The sequence below is a fragment of the Podarcis muralis genome, chromosome 5, assembly GCF_964188315.1.
Source record: "Podarcis muralis chromosome 5, rPodMur119.hap1.1, whole genome shotgun sequence".
NCBI classification, from domain to species: domain Eukaryota; kingdom Metazoa; phylum Chordata; class Lepidosauria; order Squamata; family Lacertidae; genus Podarcis; species Podarcis muralis.
Window position 1 is genome coordinate 60,272,124 of NC_135659.1, and position 20,428 is coordinate 60,292,551.

At 45.7% G+C, this 20,428-nt stretch overlaps 1 protein-coding gene across 3 annotated transcripts in view; it reads right to left on the reverse strand.

The window, feature by feature from the left end:
- Positions 1–446: 446 nt before the first annotated feature.
- LRRN2 (leucine rich repeat neuronal 2) overlaps positions 447–20,428 on the reverse strand; it is a 154,187-nt gene continuing 134,205 nt past the window's right edge. For all 3 annotated transcript variants that reach the window (XM_028734253.2, XM_077928978.1, XM_028734254.2), the window contains one exon: positions 447–3,977. In XM_028734253.2, the coding sequence (XP_028590086.2) occupies positions 1,553–3,703 (2,151 nt within the window). In that variant the 5' untranslated portion in view covers positions 3,704–3,977 and the 3' untranslated portion in view covers positions 447–1,552. The remainder of the gene's footprint in view (positions 3,978–20,428) is intronic.

Genomic DNA, 20,428 nt, shown 5'->3' on the forward strand with positions numbered 1-20,428 from the left:
CAGCTGGAAAAGTGGGATACGAATAAAGTGACTATTACATCACATCTGACGGCTGCATGATCCTTTCCGTTGGAGATGGGGATCCTGTGCACTTCCAGCTCTTGCTGGATTACACATCCCATCATCCATGACTGTTGGTCATGATGATTGGGGCCGACGGGAGTTGCAGTCCAACAGCATCCAGAGTCATTTGCAGCAGTGGAGCCAATCTAGTGCTCCTGCTGGTGTGTTTGCACTGCACCAACCTTGCCCTTCTTCCTCCTGATAAGCTGCAGCAGCACCAATGATGGGAAGTCAGGTAAATGCTGCTGCCCCATCAATCACTACTGACAACGGTTCTTCTGTAGAACAGTTTCTTCCTAGGTGTTGCACCCCCTAACCCACTGCTGCATTTTTTTATTTTGCTCAACTAGGAAGAGATTTGGGGAAAGCACACTGCCCACTGGTATGTTTCATTTGCAATTTTAATTGGCTTATCAGAGACAAAGAGGTGATGACAGAGTTAGAAAATGAAACATTTATCCTCTCCCCTTTTCCTCACCCCCTCACCCACTCCACTTGCTTTTGTCTCCTGGGATATTTTGAGCTATGCAGCGTGGAGATCAGCCACTTCAAAACGAAGAGATTCTTATTCTTTGAAACCTCTCTTACATCAAAGATTATCCCCCCATAGCCTCCCCTCCCCACTGCCCACCCCTTAGCTGAAGCAATGCTGACCTAGCATAAAGCCTTCTAGCTATGGTAGATTGGTATACAAAGGATTTTTTTTCTTTTCTTTTCTTTTTCTTACAAAAAAACAGAAAAGCAGGAATTTCTTCACCCTCCCTCTTCCTCTTTTTTTTTTAAACATTATTCACAAAAGTTTACAAAATAGCCTTGAAATTAAGCTCCAATCCACTTTTGAGATCCAATCCATTTTTGCTAACTGATGTTGCTAATAGATTCAAGGATGCCTTCATTGTTCTGAGGACCATTATTGTTCCTTGCGATCTCAATAGCCCCATAAGTTTGCCTTTCCTCCACATTCACCTTCCCTAAGGTGGTCCCCAGGAGGCAACCCATGCAGCCTACAAGAAGAGGCTTGGTGGATTTGGTTCAAGATTAGATTCTCGATGGGCAATACACATGTACACATAAGGGAAAAGCCTCTTTTTTGTATCTCCAAGGGAGCAGCAATTTGCTGAACAAAACGTACATTGGTAGCAGGCTGCCAGGGGATCCACAGGCAGCCTATAAAGGGATGGTGAGATGCCAAGCTTGGTGCTTCCAAGCTCATGCTGTCTGCTCTCTGGGCACTGACTTTCTTTGCTGGAACCTTCCCTCCATAAACAATGGATTGTTCATATTGGTATAAAGGAACATTGGTTTGGCCAAACTGGTGATTTTTGTTGGGTAAGGGGACATCCAAAGAGGACATTTTGTTGTCTTCATCCTCCATGCTTATTGTTTTCATGGTTGAGCTTTCCCCCCCATTTATATTTGGTAACTTTTTTTTTAATCCACCAGAACTTCTTACCCACCCTCTCTGGGGGGAAAAAGCTCCCAGAATCCTTCAGGAGTCTAGTGGTGTTGCTTGAACCTCCATGGCTAGGAGTGTCTCACTTTTCCTCGCTTGATCCCAGTGTTTGATATAAGTCGGATACACAACACGCACTGAAGAGGAACCTGACTTCCATGGCATGCAGGCCCTGTGGCTCCCAGGCTGTGGCTTGAGAGCACCCAAACCATAGTTGCCTATAAGGCTAATAAGCAGCAACAAAATGCAAAGAGACAGCACCACTAGGGCGCTCTGCCTGCTTTCCAGGTACTGGTATTGTGCCTCTTTAGTCCTAGCATTGACGCAGGACACCTTGCTCTGCAAGGCTACGAAGGCGACATGAAGGCAGGCCCAGTATTCTGTGTTGTGGTGTAGCCGTGTGATGTTGTACATATGGGTGCCTGTTGGGAGACGGGCCACGCTCATCATGTCCAGGCTGGGGTTGAAGCTGGACCATGTGAGGTTGGAAGAAATGGTATTGAGATGAGGTTTCCAAGCAACCAAGATGTGGTAGGCCTGGACGTCCTTCACCAGCAGCTCCAGAGTATCCTCGCTGAAAGGGAAAGAACTGTTGACCATCAAGCTGATGCTTCTTGTATCGGCACCAATGAGATTTTGAGCCATGCATGTGTACAGCCCAGCTTCTTGCGCTGTAACCTTGTGGATCTCTATTGTCCCTTCGGGGTACACTTTATACTTTCCATCTTCAGAGTAGGGCATTAGCTTGAGACCTGATGGTGTGACCCAGTAGATCTCTGGCTCTGGTTCTGCCAGAGCCCTGCAGTGAAGAGAGACATCCTCACCATCTGCCACCTCCAAATGGGAAGGAAAGCTTTTGTCAGAGATGAGGGGCAAGCACCTGTCAGTCATTTCCCTGAAAGGGACATCACGGATGTGCTTCCTCTTTAGGTCTGGTGGCTCAGCACATAATGTGGATTGAGGCTCAATGAAGCGGATGCGGTTCTCTGTACTGTTGACCCAGCGGATGACACAGTCACAGCGGATGGGGTTGCTATGGATACTGATCTCCTGCAGATTGGGGAGGGACTCCAGTGTCTGCTTATGCAAGGCACTTAGGGCATTGTTGTTGAGCATGAGGGTCTCCATTTGGGGGAGGTGGTGGAAAGCACTCGGGTGAATGTAGGATAGTTTAGGGTTATTGGTCACATCCAGCTTGGTCAGTTCAGGCAGGTTGATCAAGGCAAACTTGTCAATGGAAACCAGCTCCTCCATGTTGTTGAGTCCCAGTTCCTTGAGGTGTAGCATATTTGTGAAGTCACTTTGCTTAATCCTCTGAAGCGGGTTTTTGTTCAGATCCAGAAACTTAAGACCAGGGACTTGCTGCAGCGCCCGTTTGGGGACATTGACCAGCTTGTTGTCATAGAAAGAAAGGCTCTCCAGACTTTTCAGGCCTACTAGCGCATAATCTGAAATCTCCTTCAGGTTCATTCCGGCCAGAACCAAACTCCTCAGATTGGACAGGGCCCTGAAGTTCATATCCAAAATGGCATCCACTTTGTTGCCTCCAATCATGAGGATCTCCAAACTGGGCAACACTTGGAACCAGCGGCTGTCAACTGCCCTCAGGAAGTTGGAGTTGAGGTGGAGCCGAAGGAGACTTCCAAGGCCTGAGAAGGCTTGGGGTGAAATCCTACGTATTTGATTGTGGTTAAGATAAAGCTCCTGGAGGTTTGACAGGCCCGGGAAGCTGTTGTCAGGCAGTTCAGCCAGCTGGTTCTCTTCCAGGTGAAGGCTCAGCAACTGGGGCACATTCTTCAGGCCGAAGTCCAAAACGTCTGAGAAGCTGTTCTGTGACAAATCTAGCTCTGTCAGGTTTTTCAGATAGTCCAGCTCGCTCTGCTCGACCTTGGCAATATTGTTACTTTGCAAGAGAAGAATCTGCGTCCCCTCTGGCAAGCTTTCAGGCACTGTGGAGATAAACAAATCATTACAGTCAACTGTGGCTGCTTCCCTGTACACAGACCTGGGCGTGTACCATGGCCTGATCTGGCAGACACATTGCAGTGGGCATTTGACCTTCCAGGGCACAACAGGGATTGCAGTGGTGGTTGCCATACAGATGAGAAGCAAGTTCAGTTGGAAGTGTCTCATTTTCAACTGGCAAGTCCAACTTCCATGCAAGGTGTAAGCTTTTACAGGACACATTTGGAACTCAACATAAGCAAAAACAAAACCCAGAAACGGGGAAGAGCAGAGAGCAAAAATCCACTGCCCTGCCACCCCCGGAAGCTTCCACAGAAGTTGTTGTTCCTGAGGGAGGGTGCTGTGCTAGGGGTAGGAGGCTTCCTCAGCTAAAGAGGTCATCCTAGTGGGCCTTGTGGGCCTTCTTTTTCTAATCAGAGCTTCTCCTTTTCCTCCTCCATAAGTGGTTCATTTTTTCTCTGGCTTGCATCGTTCAGACTTCTCCTTAAGGCTGCACCTGAAAGAGATAAACAAAAAAACTTTGTGTAAGAAATGAAATTCACAAGGTAGCAACACACAGGAGTCAAAGCTTAGCATGCCATTGTGGAGATTTCATACAGAGCTGCTGTAAGTGTGGCAGAGGCAGTGTTTCAGAACTCATGACCGAAGTATGCATGTGTCCATCATGGGTTGACATTCTGTGAAAATTGTTCAAATCTGTTTGACCAAAAAGGCCTCATGGCTTGCTAACGGCTTTCAATATTGTGTTTTAATGTTTGCCTGCTTCCCCTTCCCACCCATGATCCACTGCCTACAGCCAAGTCTTATGATACTACTGCATTTGTGCTCGTCCTTCCAACAGGGAACAATGCCTGCAGGATTCACACCAGGCATTCTTAAAATCTAGTATTCAGCCAGGGAATTGTGTGTGTGTGCTGGAGGGGTGGGGGTGGGCATTGTTGATTGACAGGGCTTGGAGGGTAGTTCACCCAGGAGTCATTGACTGTGGGAAGACAGGCCCAGCACAGAAAGTTAGAGGGCACCACTTGTCACCTGCATTTCTTAGCTGAAACCTCTCCAGTGTATCCGCAGTGCATTTGGAGAGATGACCTTTCCCCCTCATGGCCATTTGGAGGTGGGCCTGCCCTTCTTTATGAACAGTCCCCCTAGTCTGAAGTGGCTACTCACCACATACAGCAGAAACATAAAACCCTGCAACAAACTAGTGTGCTAACTCTGTCACCTCGTCTACCCAGGTAGGACTACATAGATAGTTTACAATATGAGTCCTAGCAAGAGTTTGTCCCCCTGCTCATCTTCCAGCGTGGCATACACCATCAGCTGCCAATAGCACCCCTGAAACATTTACAGATGTCAAAATGGTTTTCTGCTATGGAAGAGGTTAAATGGACACAAATCGGACATAAAAAATGTAACTCTAAAAAAAACAGCAGGAGTCCATTTCTTTCAGACCATCAAGGCACTCTATAGCAAACTTTAAGGTTACAGTACTTAAAAAAATGTTTCAAGAGGGGAAAAAACGTTTTAAGAGGAAGTTGCCAAATGGGAATTCAGTAAGAAAACTGACAGTGTGGAATTTGGTCTCAGCAGATACTGGGAATTTCTAGCTCACTATATAATTGCCCGTTTTATTTTATTTTGTTTTGATGATTCTTTCTCTATTCAAATGGGTCTCATCCAGGCCAACAGGCTTTTCCATGCTTATGACTGAGTTCTGTATTCAATCAATCATTCATTCCTTCATTCCAGCTCAGCAGTTGTGTCTCTGAGCACAGTGGCCTCCAAAGTTGGGGAAACTGTGGTTTATAAATTCAGACACAACTCCAAACCACAGGTAGCACAAACCATGGTCTGCAAGCCTGTTTCAAAGCACAGCTTCTGATCCTGGTTTGTTGGTTAGTCACAAACTGCAGTTTGTCAGTTCAGACAAAACACAAATCCATAGTTAAACTTGCTTAACTATGATTTGCTGTAATGTTTAATTGATTTATAGCAGAAATCTACAGCCAGGAAATAAAAGTTAGAATGATTTTTGCACAATCCAGAAAAAGTTATGCATGATTAAGAGATCCCTTCATTCAGAATACAGTATTTCCACACAAAAAAGGAAGAAAAAAGTTGTATGCATACACTGCAATTGCTGGGAAGAATTTCTCTGTCTGTCTGTCTGTCTGTGTCTCTCTCTTTTTAAAGGAATAGTCCATTATAGGCTTGTAGCTCAGAGAGAATATATTCTCTCTCAGTCTTGCGTGCATGTGTGCACTCATGCACACACACTTTTTTTGAGTGCAGACTGCAGTCAAGGGCTATATTGGCAGCTTGTGAGTAATGCATCAGGTTGCTCTGCTGGCAGCTTAATCAGAGAGCGATCTCCTTCCCAGGGGACGGGGGGACATGCCCTCCTTTGGAAAACCATGTCACCAACTATTATTCTGCCTCCATCTTCCTAGTGCTCCTATGATTATCCTGCAACTCTCACAGACACGTTCCGTGAGAAGGTAGGATGGATAAACCTGCTGTAAAAATCACTCTCCTTCCGTTCCCAGACGCACATTAATGGCATTCATAAGAGACACATCGCAGGCTCAAATGTGTTCTTAGTTTCACTTGTGAATTGGCTTGAAGACCCATGCGGGGATCGCTACTGGCCATTTGGATGTTTTAATACATTTATCTGCTGGCATGGCTCTAAATGCACAATCCAGCAGAAGTCAGGCTTGATCGATAGCATGCAGCAGGATGAGACAGCTGAATCTTGAGAGTGGGCAAAGGGAGCTGGCCCTACAATTGGACAGAATGAAGTAGCTGCCTCAGGAGACAGCTGCTGCTGCTGCTGCTGCTCTCTCTCTCTCTCTCTCTCTCTCTCTCTCTCTCTCTGTGTGTGTGTGTGTGTGTGTAGCAGCACATCTGCAGCCCCCCCCCCAGGCTGTTCCACCTGAGCCCTCCAAGCCGTTCCCTTTCTTGGATCTAGAAAACCAGTTTCCTCCAAGAGCTCCTGGAGTGTTGAAATAAGTCTCATCTGGTACTAGCATACATATAAGGCACTATACAGCTCAGGACCATGTTACTTCAGAGACCACATTACCCCTTAAATGCCTGGTAGGTCAGTGCTGTCTGCAGGAGAGCGTCACTTTCATGTCCCCAAGATATCTGAAGGGTGCTCTGTAAACACTTAAAAGCAGGGCTACTGAAGGCAGCCCTGTTTAGGGAAGTTTTTAAGGACTGATGTTTTAGTGTCTTTTTAATTTCTGTTGGAAGCTGCCCAGAGTGGCTGGAGAGGCCCAGCTGGGTGGACGGGGTAATAATAATAATAATAATAATAATAATAATAATAATAATAATAATAATAATAAATAATTTATTAATTCATTCTGGTGTGGCTGCCCCTGTTCTGTGGAACAGCATGTATCCTGTGAGGATACAACAGGCACCCACCAGCTACACATTCCCATAAACAATTGAAGACCTTCTTGTTCAAACAAGCTTTCTCATCTGGATTAATATTTCTCTGCCAGACCTACTCTGCTACTGTTTTCGGTATTGTTGCTCACGGTTTTTATTGCATTTTGTACATTGCCTTGAGATGTGTGTTGAAGGTGATTAAACAACAGTGGCCAACCTAGTCATGGAGTGGGCACCCTCTTGTATTTAGCATCTGGCAGCAAAATCTCTTGGGCCAGCCTTGAGAAGAGAGGTGATTGAACGCTCTTCTCACAAAAACACATAGAAAACATGCGCACCTAGGAAATGGGTATGCCAGGGAAAAGCCTAGCCTGGAGCTCTTCTTGACACCTGCTTTTTGTGTGTCCAGAGACTCTATTTAAAGACAATGTTTGCCTATATTTCTTGATCAGCTTTCCCCAGATCACTTTCCAGTCTCAAGGAAATGAAGGAACCTTATTCTGTACCTGCCTCCTTTAAAAGAGGAAAATACATTGTTTTGCACGGTCTGGATGGATTTATGGAAGAAAACACATCCGCAGAGAGGGGAAAGAAAGATGAAGGTCCATCAAGAAGGATGTGAAAATCGATACAGCCCACCCTTTCTTTAGTGCAGTTCCTCTGGGAGTCGGCATAATAAAAGTCAAAAGACCTTGTGGAAGGCAGCAGCGTAAATGCAAAGGATCAATTTTGGCACATGGGCCACAGCAAGGCAGTGGCATATAATCTTTACTCCGACACCCTTTATAGAGTGAGCATTGGGCCTGTAACTAACTTCTTTGGCCTTGGAAAACCACAGCCTTGTTCATTTAATTTTCCTGGAGTGCATGATGATTGCAAGTTGCATGTTTAAGCTTCATAGATGATTGGGGGTTTTGTTCTGCAAATCACAGGGTCTTTCTCTTTCTGAACCTCAAAGCCGGGAGGTGGTTTGAAGAAGAACCGTTAAACTGATCTGGAAATGCTGATCTTTTCTATTTGGAATTGGGAGTATGAAGTGAGGGTTAAAGCAAATCAGCTTTAAGGAAGCCTTTCTGAAAAGGCTCAGCATACAGTTTATTTTCAAGGCATTTATTTTTGTTCTCTCTCCCCCCCTCCATTCTTTTTATCTTTTTGTTAATTTAGTTAAGTGCCTCTAATGTTATGTGTACATCTGGAGGTTGAAGCTCTGGGAGGGTGGAAATACAATTGGAGGTGGGTATAGGCTTATTTATTTATTTGTATTTTATTTGTTATGCAAAAAGGGCGAGGAGGGGAAGGATCCATCTATTCTGGACCAAATATTTTGGAATACAAGTTCTTAAATTAAAATATTGCTATATAAATGTTATTTTTAAATAACAACAACAGTGAAAACAAATTGGGACTTCTCTTTTAGGTCATCCTATTGACCAGCCAGTGCTTGCCCTCTCCGAAATGGAACCTGGGTCCAGAGGAGGTCCAAGTGGCCATTGCATGGTCAGTTAAAGCCTGCGTGTTTGCTTTCCATCACCTGTGATATAAGACGAGTGTTAGGTGGGGAAGGGAATCACCCTCTTTCAGTGTAGGTGGACTGCATCAATTATTGTAGGAGACCTTTGTGGGAATCCTTCAGTCAGACCCATAATGTCGTTTGTACTGGCCTTGTCTTAAATGTCCTTTCTAGGTCCAAATGTGGAGGTTTGGTGAAGATGAGCTTCTAACAAACAGTTTGTTACAGAGGAGGGGTGTGTGGGAGGTGGGGGTGAAGGAGGACAGTATTCTAGCAGTCAAACTGTGCAGAATGACAGTTGCGTCGTCTGTCACTCCTCATTAATCATTTTGTGCTTATCACTCATTATTACTGATTCCTTGTCTGCCATTCATTGTTAACAGCCACACAAAGCATATGGGCTAGTCAATTCTGGTTATGGATTTAGCAATTTTACCTAATGGAGGAGCTGCAAAGGTAATTAGCAGGAGACCTTAGGCTAGTCCCTGCCCTGCTGAACTCTGTTGAACTAGGTTTCTGTTTCATGGTTCTGCGTTACTTGCTTTATTTAGCTACAGGCTCCAGTTTGAATTATTATGGCCCCTTTTCTCCCATTGCCATCTTTTCTGTGGCAGATTACATCTATGTGATAAAATAAATCTAACAGGCAGGACTTTAAGGCAGGAGTGTTAATGTTTCTTGATGTCAGTGAATGAGAAGAGAGGAAGTCAGGTCCAGCACCAGTGACTGGTGGGGTTGGGCTTTGGCCAAGGGCTCTATCTGCTCCATGATTAGCTGACTCTTCTTGCCATTGGCTCTGGCTCCTGCTAGTGTTGGGTCTCCCTCTATCCTGTCCTATCAGTCCCAGTGGGCACCAGACACCAATGAAAGCTTGGAAAATGGACATTTTTAAATTTAATTTGCTGGAAAACTTCCAGTCGACTGCAAGCAACATCCTGCTTACAAGAGAACACAGAGCTGTGGCTTTCCCTTTTCACACATTTCAACATACCTTGGGCCAGGAAGAGGGCAAGGAAAATGTGCAGTGTGTTAGTTGGGAGCAGAGTTTTGAAAATGGGACTAGTCGCTGTTTGACAGAACTGAGGATTCTGGGAATTCCCCTGCACATATTTTTTCACAGTCCTTTGTGACAGTCTTCAATGAATGATTGTGACTGCAGGAGGATTTATTAGTGCTTAATAAAACAAATTCCAATTAGTTTGGCCATTCATCTGTACCATTTTACTTTCTATGCTCTTTCCCAACCCAAGTCCACATACACAGAGCAAATGCATGACAGCCAGTGTGGTGTAGGTCAGGTTAAGATCTAGGAGACCAGGGCTCAGATCCCCACTTGGTCACGCAGCTCACTGAGTAGCCTTGGGCCAGTCACTGCCTCTCAGCCTAAGCAACCTCACAGAGTTGTGGTGGGGATTAAATGCAGGGGGAGACAACCATGTCTCAAGCTCCTTGGAGGAAAAAGGTGGGATCTAAATGCAATAAAAAATGAAATGAAATTTACCAATTTGTTGTCACAGATGCCTGCCCCCCGCCCCCTAGATCTTTGAATGGAAGTTCTATGAGGATACACAAAAAATTCTTGTACTGTCAGAGAATTAAAGTTCCTAAGGGTGCCATGGACAAAGATTTTTCACATTGTTGAGAGCAGAGTTCTTCAAAAGAGAGAACTCTCTACAGCCTGGGATGTTAGATTCAATGAAGGAGATGAAGCCGACCCACAGCAGGTTCACATCATGGGGCCAAAATCTCTCTGACTAGCATTTGAGCACACCTGCCACAGCTACCATCTCACATAGTGTAGCTGCTCATTAAAATCCCCAACTGCTAGTTCTGAAATCTTGGGCATCTTTTTCACACACACGAACTCTGAAGCACTTCCAACTTAACTAACCAAAAACATTCACATTCACTGTGCGTAGGCACCTTAAGGTTCTATAATTGCTACCAAGTGACATCCTAATTGGTTGCAACGATGCTGTGAAGAGATGCTGGATAACAAGTGGAGATGTTGCATTCTCCCTTTCTCTTCTGCTTGCCATTCCTAGCCTACTGAGTCCTTGTATGTTTCTATCCATACGTGACAGCAGTGAGCCAGCAGTAAATCACACTGTGCATGTTGGAGTTAACCCTTTATTAGCAGGCACAAGATCTGCACAGACTTGGCAGAGTTTCGAACTCATCCCCGGTAGGATCAGTTGCCCCCCATGGATCAATTGCCGAGACTAAAGGTCCCTGCCTCCCTACAGCCACCTCTGTCTCCTCTTCTCCAGGTTTCCCATGGATTGCTATTTACTCCTAAAAGGTAAAGGGACCCCTGACCATTAGGTCCAGTCGTGGCTGACTCTGGGGTTGCGGTGCTCATCCTGCTCTATAGGCCGAGGGAGCAGCTTCTGGGTCATGTGGCCAGCATGACTAAGCCGCTTCTGGCAAACCAGAGCAGTGCATGGAAACGCCGTTTACCTTCCCGCCAGAGCGGTACCTATTTATCTATTTGCACTTTGACGTGCTTTCGAACTGCTAAGTTGGCAGGAGCAGGGACCGAGCAATGGGAGCTCACCCTGTTGCGGGGATTCGAACCGCCGACCTTCTGATTGGCAAGTCCTAGGCTCTGTGGTTTAACCCACAGCGCCACCCGTGTACCTGCTATTCAGTGGTAAAGAGTGGATTTTTGGGAGGAAGTGCCAGGGCAAAAGAAGAGGAAGGGGAAGTTCTCGGACATACTGCACCTAGAAATGTGGCATAAAAGGAAGCAGTCATGTTCCATCAAATCTAGTCCACCTCTCCATTTACTTCCCCAAGATATCCCCCTCACCTCCCCACTATTATATATCTTTCCTCTGCATCTCCTCCTTTTCCATGATTTCACACCTTCCACATCCATCAGCCCTGCTAGCACACTCACAGCGTGAGTTCGATACAGTGTAGAAAAGAGCTCATAATTCTATACTACTGATTCCCAGTCATTGTTTTTTAAGAGTACATTATCATCAGGAGTGACTCCTAAGTTAGTGTCATGGGAAAGGGCAAGAGCTTTGAAAATGGGGAAAATCGCAACTAGATGATTGCTTTAACTACAGGGGTGGAGAATCTCTGGCTTTCAATCAGCCCCATCCAGCCAAAACATCTGGAGAGCACCAGGTTGGGGAAGGCTGCTCTCTAGGACAGTGTTTCCCAACCTTGTGCCTCCAGCTGTTTTTGGACTACAATTCCCACCATCCCTTGCCACTGGTCTTGCTAGTCAGGGATGATGGGAGTTGTAGTTCAAAAACAGCTGGAGGCACAAGGTTGGGAAACACTGCTCTAGGACATAGAGACCAGTGCCAGTTTACTTGGGAAAGAGTTGCGCTGAATGCAGTAAGACATCTACAGTTATGGCTAGGATCAGGGATCAAGCTTCTTATCTCCCCGCATATCCAGAGGTGCATTCTGTTCAAGAAAGCTTCAGCACATGTAAAAGATGCATCAAACGAAGCCGATTGTCTTCCATCTTAACTCATTTATCTGGAAGGAATTTGCATCCATTGCAATGGCACTGACTTTGAGTCATGTGCTTTTAGGACCAGGGTGCTTGGATGGCAGCAGTACAGTGGTAAATAGAAGTCATAGAGCAAGGACCCTGAGGACACTGGCTTTTCCTTTGGGTAACTCATTATGCACCACTGTCCCCAGACATCAGCTGGAAGTTTTCCAAATGCCTCCTAAATAGAATTTAATGTAGTTTCCGCAAGAGGGCTGCATCTCTTTTATTTAATCATCCTGCTATTGTGGGGCCTGGGCCAGTCACACGGGAGCCCAAATGCACCCTCCAAGAGGCTGTTAAAATTCAATCTGTCTCCTTTGTAATGGACTGCATGTGCTTGCAGCACAGCCGCCAATTGGTTCACTGAGAGAACAAGATCTTTAATTACAGAGCAATTGTGGGCAGGTGGGACTGGTGGAGCTTGTTTGTGGAAGGTTAAAAATAAAATAAAGTCAAATTCTGTTATTGTAAATGTATTAATTCAGGAGATAGCAGGTGGCTGCACAGATAAACACAGAAAACACACCAGATGGACTGAGATGTTGCCCCGACAATCCATCGAAAGGACCAAGCCTTACAGAGTGTTTTGCACTTATTGCAAACTCCCAGCACCTTAATGTCCCACTAAATGTCTCAAGGCACTGAAGCTACCCGGGAAATAGAAGCTTAAGTACTGAGCAGGCTCAGACTATTAAACAGCATAAGACGTGCCTATGACATTTTCTGCAGACTGCCTTCCCCTACCAATCCAACAAGGTTGCCTGTTAGGAGAATCAGGATAAGCATCATGCACTTTCCATTGTTATACCAAAAATGGAAGGTTGGGTCAGATGAGCATGTTTGTCATTTTATTAGCCAACAAGCTATGGCTTAACACTGGAGTGTCGAGTGTGTGTTTGAACTGCATATGTTCAGATGATGTCATGGGCTACAAAAATTTGGTCTGTGGAGTTTCATCTGTGGTGGCTTTTCTGCACATGGAGTTCACCACTTGATGCTGACTACAAGAACAGTATTGCTGGATTACATTGAAGGTCTATAGAGCTACCCTTCTGACGCCGATGCTGCTGGTGCATACCTGGGTGGGACTGGAATAGGGCAGAGTTTGGGTTTTGATTCCTCCCATTTCTTTGTTTCAGCAGCAGTACAGTGGACCCTCCGGATACGAATTAAATTCGTTCTGGGGGTCTGTCCGCAACTCAAAAAGTCCATAGGCAGAGGCGCCTCTTCTGCGCATGTGCACAGTGCAATTGAGCACTTCTGCGCACGCACATGGTGCACAGAGTGCTTCTGTGCATGCACGAAGTGTGCAGAGCACTTCTGCGCATGCGCGCGCACCGAAACCTGGAAGTATACACTTCCCGGTTTGCCGCGTTTGTAACCCGAAAGTTACATATCCAGAGCGGTACGTAACTATAGGGTCCACTATACAGTTTAAGGAGGGAAGAGTATTTTTCTCCCCCCCCCCCAGATGGTACGGTTAAACAACCAGGAGCCAGAAATCCTTCCTGATCCACCTTAAACTGTCCAACCAACAGATCCTGATCTACCTTTACCTCTCCCTGTTGTAACTAAAGTTAAATCCACAGAACAAGTGCCATTTTTTCTAGAAAAAGAGGTGCCAGGAACTCACCATGAACTTCTCCCTTGTTTTCTTAGAATGGCAATGGTGCCCAGCTGAGCTCCGGCTGAAAAAAGCACTGCATAGAACTCATTGCACAATCCACTCCACTTCACCTGTTTCCATCTCCTGCTGCCTTTCTTGTGTCTGATATGCCCTTCGGGGCAGGGACCTCCCCTCTCATTCTTTGTAAAGCAATTGACTGCTTGTCAATGGCACTAGAAATAAATAACCATCCAATCCCATGCATGTCTACTCAGATGTACAGCCCAAAGAGTTCAATGGGATTTGCTCCCAGATCAGTGTGAATCGGATTGCAGCCTCAATAAGTAAACCCATATACACACAGCCATACTCATTTCTGAACGGTGGCCCTGAAAGATCTGGGGACTGTGCATGACATGCTAAAGTCTGCAAGATTTTGGTTGCTAGCTCCATACCTCCCGTGGCTATTTCTGAGCTCTGTTTTCAGAAGCACCATCTTTACTTCAAACCTGTTTCTGCTCAGTACTTCATTTTTATTCTTCCTCTATCTTTTGCAAATACTTTCCAGTTTGGGTAACCAAATGTGATGAACTTTTCATAGTTGTGCAGAAGAGGCGGTTGCAGCAGGCGGGGGGCTACTTGTCTGAGAAGCTGCTTGCCCTAATTTTTTTTCTTCTACATGGCTTTTACAAAGACAAGAACCTTGTCTTTCCTCACTCTCTTTTCCCCCAGCAGCCCATTGTTAAATCCAGAAAATGCACGTGCTAACTAGCATATAGCAGTACATATCATAAGCATTTATGCAGAGCAGAGTGCCTAATTAGGGTAGCTGATGCAAAAGAAGACAGGGTTCCTGCACCTTGGTGTAGGGAATACCTGCTGAATTTTCCTCCTCTGCTCAGTTATTAAAGATGCAGGAGCCCCAGCCCTCTTTTCCATCTGGTCACATTAAGCTTAATGCAGCCGAATCTCACACTTGGGAGTCCAGCTTCCTCCCCCAGATTTCCAGCCGAGATCAGTTCCAGTCTCTCCTCTGGCTTGATCTCAAGCAGAAGATTCAGCCTTCCAGGAAGTCACCAGAATGCCAAGCAACAAAGAAGCTAATTAAAAATAAGTCCCACACATTTCTCTGCTGCTTCCTTCAGTGCCTTGTTCTAACCAGCCACCGCAGGGGAGTGTGGTTGTTCACAGAAGCAGGCGGGTAAACTTATTAGTAGTGCATTCCCTGTTCATCGCATGAGATAATTGTCGGAGGCTTTAGCACATTATAGGTGCTCTGAAGATGCGCCTAATGGATTGTGTACATATAACATTTCACTCTCATGCACACACCTACATGCTCATCCCTGATTTATCCCAGGGAAAATGGGCAAGCCATCCCCAAGATTAGAAGGCAGATGAGAGGCAGGATAAACCAGGCAGTCCTGCATCGTGCTAGAGCCCTCTAGCTACCTTCAGGCTTTCCTTTTTCTCCAGCACCCCAGTGGGGGTTGGAAGAGTCCCGGGAAGATTCAAAGGCTTGCACTTGAATATACTCAAGATTATGATGCACAAAAGCAGTGTTTGCTAAGAGCTGTCATCACACCTATTTTGTCTGCTGCATTATAGCCAGGGATGTTATGTACGTGGATCAAATTGTCTTAATGCTATTTTTATTTGTTTCATTTTATTTATAAGATGCCAAAAATGTTCTGGGTGGTATGCAAAGATTTTAACTGGCCATAAGTACTCTGCTCAGGCTGACAATGCAAAAGATGGTGCCAAGGGGGGAGGAATATGGGGAGGGAAGAAGGGAAACCACCAAATCCAGGTAGCAAAAGGTTCCACCAGCAATTAAAAACAAGACAAATCTTGTGTGATGTACAGCTGATACACAGGCCACTTAGTTGTTCACTGACCAAGCATAATAAGGTCTTTGGTTTAACCACTCATCCATTTGCCATTGTGTTAATAAGTTTGTAATGCATTAACTCTGTTGAATGTTAAGATGTGGGATGAAACTTGATGTACAGTACCGGTATCTGGCAATACATTTAATAACAGCAGCAGCAGCAACAACAACAATTAAATAAATTTATCAAGGGGTAGCTATGTTAGTTTGTACCAACAAAGACGATAGAGTCTTATGGCACCTTAAAGGCTAAACAATGTATTCTGGCATAAGTTTTTGTGAGCAAAAGTCCACCATGGAATGAATGGAATGTTATCCTAAATTGACAGATTTAACACACACAGAGATGTAAAGAGGAAAAAGTGTTAGCTGTGATGTCAGAGGGAAATTAAACGCAAGAAATGCAGACAGTAATAAGTGCATTAATACTTTAATGTTTGCAAAATAATTCCAGTGACAGTTCACAAAGCACTGTTGAATATAATGCAACTACTCTGGTACTGGTGTGTTAAATAACACCTTTATCATCACCACCACCACCATCCTAACCACTAGAACAGACTGTTCTCTTGCTGCTCTGTGCTTTACTTAGACCTTGGCTGCCTAGGATTTTTTTTTTTTTTTACAAAGCAACCACTTCTCCCCCTTGCAACCTTGTTTGATCAATCAAACAAATACATTTGTTTGCATTCCCAGGCTAGGATCAATAGGCTATCCCTGGCTGCAAGAGGAGATTTAGAACCAGCATTATAGAGCATGGGGCTTGAATGAAAGATTGGCTATGGCATCTGACTTCTCCCACCCGCATCTTGTGAACCAGTCAGCCTCTGCCCACCATCCCATCCCCCACTTCCAATGCCCACCTCCAGGTTTGGGGGGCGGGCGGTGGCAGAGAGAATGAATCACCATGAAGGTGGAATGGTATAGAGAAAAAAGAATATAAGCTGAACAGAATCAGGAAGGGGGAGAGTTGGCAGAAAACAATTTCCCTCAGGGAGGCAACATAACAAGAACAGCTGAGTGCATCCAAGCTGCCAACACAGAGTGCCTTTTGCAGGAGCTATACAACGATGCTTATGAAAAGGTGCCTCTTTTGAGCTAAATTTCCCCTGATGAAGAGCTTATTCCATCTCAAAATGTAACCTCATTTTGTACCTATTATGAAGTCTGATTTGATCTCTGTTGATTAGGTGCTCCTCTCATGCTGTGCTGCCGCTGCCAGACAAAAGCACAAGAGCACCTGTGTGTTTCGCTGAAGACTGGAGAAAGAGCTGGACAATGGCTGGGTTCTCTAGTCCAAAAAATGGAGGATATGCTATGATTTGGAAAGCTGCCTCTCCAGCTGTACCCTGGCTGTTTGAAGGGCCCATTGAGTCCCAAGCCTGGAGCAATTCCTGAACCACCCTGAACCACCCAGGACAACCATGGGGAAGGAGCACTGAGGGTTGCAGAAGTGATGTGGGCAGCTTGGGCTCACCAGAAAAAAGGCCTGGCCATCACACCTGAGCATTGCACATCCTGGTCCTCCAACAGCATCAGGAAAGGACAAGTATGGCTACCACATTCAAACGATGGATGGGCCTCTCCCCTTGGGTTACCATGTTGCTCATTTCATTTTTGTCCAGCGCAAATATTAATCCACTTTCCCTTTGCCGCTCTTCCTCCCAGTGGCAGGGAGTCCCAGTGAAGGATCCTGGAACTGAGCGAGTGGCATGAGCTAGCAGATCTCTCTTACAAAAAGCTAGGGTTGGTCCCTTGCCCATTACTCTTCTAGTTCTCCCTGCCTTTTGCCCTGCAGTCTGGATATGTAAGGCAGCATTACCCTCTTGGAAGAGCATTCCTTTTGTTTGTTATGTGGTACCAAGGAAATACCCCTAGGGAAAAGGGTTATTGAATGTGCACCTCTGTTGGCAACAATGTACCAGGCAGCAGTGCTTTCCATTTTCTCTTCCCTGCCTTGAATTGATTGGAGAAGCATTTGTTCAGCGGCTTTGGCAGGAAAAGCAGAGAAGCCAGCAAAGCTTTTATCATTTGAAAACCAGCCAACCTCTCCTCCGCACCCCTGTGCTCTGTCGTGAAGCAAAGCCATTGTGTTTGTGTGTGTGTGTAACTGTGATAGGGCCATATTATCATGTGAGCGACCTTCTGGAGGCTGCCTGCCAGTGGCAAAAGTGAGAGAAGCAACAGATGTAACTCTTAGTTTTGTACTGCCAACTACATTTCAGCCCAGGAAAAAGGGCAGCCAAGAAGACTGTAGAGTGCAGACCACAAAGTCTCATGCCATGTAGCTAGTTTTTCTGGTGCTTCTACCATTTTTAATGCCCTCTCAATGTCTTTCACAATGCAGTGGTCTTGGTGAGGGATTGCACTGAGGATTAAAATGGTGGTGGCATTGATGAGTCCTGCTGCGGGGTGCTAACACTTCTGTTAGGGCCTAATAAAAAAATGGGGAGACGGACCAGTCCCAGCATTGATGAGCTCTGCTGGGACTCCAGTATTTGGCAACAGACGTCATGTGCAGGTACCAGGTCTGTCTTGCAGAGTTGCTCCTTTAAAGCACACATGTTCTGCGTGTACAGTATGGGAAGAGAATCCTTCCTGGTGCCATCCAACCCCCAACCCCTAGCTAGGGTTGCCATATGTCCAGATTTTGCACAAAAAAGCTCAACAACTTTGGCCAAAAAACTAATTTTTCTTTCAGATTTTTTTGGGGAAAAGCTCAACAACTTTTCACTTTTTGAAATATGGCAACCCTAGTCACAGCAGAAGGCATTGATAGGAAGGAGGACAACTGGGCCTGATCCTTGAACCAGCTCCAGGCTGGTGCAGCAAACCAGGTCTGGATCAGACCTGATGCTTTTGCACCACAGTAACAAAAATGCCTTGGGATCCAGAGCTCAAACCTGCCTTCGCATGAGGGCTTTCCACTGACGCACATTGGCAGAGGACACTGCCAAGGAGCCTTCCACCCACCCACGTTTGCCAGTTTAGCTGGCAGAGCTGGGTGAAGGGACACATCTGCTCAATCTAACCCCTTCCCAGTCCGATGTAAGTGGGGGTTTGGATTAATCTATGTATAATTTTAGGATCAAGTCTCAGGATGCTGAGGGCTAGATTTCTCCTGATGCCATGGGCTGGAACTTGGGTAGCAGAACATGGTACAAACTTGTATTACTACCTCCCTCTCCCCCTCAAAGGCCTTGTCTTCTTTGAATAATGGGAGGATTGATGAATCTTTGTTTAGTTCCTTTAAGCTCTTTACATTTCTGGCTGCCTGATTTGTATTTATAGCCAGACATGGAAGTAAATTAATTATTCTGAGAGGCAACCACTTCACTAGGGCTACTAAAGACTTGTGTGCCCTGAAGGAAGGCAGGAAAATAAAAAGCCCAGGCTATGGAGCAGAATAGCTGAAGGCCTCCCCTCTGTGCTTACAGATACATGCATGCAGCAGGTTTCCATGTGGTCCAGAACTCCAATTGCACAGTGGTCAGGATTACACAGAGCCTCCTCTGCAAGGCTCCTGTTTCCAAAAAGGACAGGAGGGTGGGGAGTCTGATCTGTCCCCTATTTTAATTGTACTCCAAGATGAGAAGGGGAGAAGAAGAAGAAGAAGAGTTTGGATTTGATATCCCGCCTTTCACTCCCTTTAAGGAGTCTCAAAGCGGCTAACATTCTCCTTTCCCTTCCTCCCCCACAACAAACACTCTGTGAGGTGAGTGGGGCTGAGAGACTTCAGAGAAGTGTGACTGGCCCAAGGTCACCCCGCAGCTGCATGTGGAGGAGCGGAGACGCGAACCCGGTTCCCCAGATTCCGAGTCTATCGCTCTTAACCACTACACCAAAACTGGGACACTCCAGGATCAAATCAGAAACCAAGATGGCTTTTCTAATTCTGGGTCTGTCCCTGGAAAATCAGGACACTTGAAGTGAATTCAAAGGGGAAACTCGAAAGAAGAATCACCTTTGGGTTGTGACTTAGAGGAGTAGCAAGGGGCACTTGCATTTTCTTTTGTCTCTTGTCAGGGGCTGGTCTGGATTGGAAGATTGGGAAATGCAATCGCAGGGAGATCTAACAGAAGAGGAGGGGGAATATCCCCCCCCACTTCCAGCATTTCCAGAAGCAGAGAGACAGGCAGACACAGAAGCTGCACAGTTGAGAGTGGAGCTACCCAGCGATGAGATAGTAGCCAAGCAACCAGAAGGGAGGGAACAGCTGGGTGATACATCAATCAAGAGTGGGGTGGAACCGCCTCCCTCCCTCCAAACTTGGAGGTCCAAGTGTGTTAGAAATCAAAGGAGGAACTTCCCGTTGGCACGCTTCTTGCTGCGGAAGTGGGGAGGAGTCAGAGTAGGCAACTGATATCCTCGTGGAGGGCTGCCTGTTTGTGCTTGCAACATAATGCTGTAATAGAAGGACTATAAATCTACCAATTGCTCGTTAATTCTTATCAGTGAGCTACCAGAAGGGAGAGGGGAACTCCAGTACTTGACATCTCTGTTTAATTCTGTGGTGAGTGAACAGGTTTGATGTGAGGGATGTTAGGTGTGTTCAGCCTTGACATGTGAGGGCTAAAGTGCATAGGGTGGCAGCCCCTCCCCCGTGTGTCACCAGGCATGCCCCATCCACTCCTGGTCGTAGCTTCTTTAAGTCAAAGTACAGAGGGACTTTGGTAAACATGCTTAAAAGCCTCTTCCTAGTCAAGAATATGCCCCCAGTCCCCACTGCCCCATTATAGGCCTTGCAACTCCAGGCTGAATGCTTGAAGGGGCCTTATATTAATCTGTATTTGCCTGCTTAGAGCATCTTGGGTTAGCAGATTTTACTTTAGGAATTTGAGTTGATGTTCATGAATTTTGAATCATGTTTATTAATTGAATTATTAATGTCCCCCATGGGATATAATTGACAGATTATTGTGATATTTTTATTGTGGGATATTTTCCCTATATTGTTTGATTTCTTCTTTTTGACATCTTGGTGCTCGTTTTGGTTGTTGTCATTGGCCGCTTGGGCT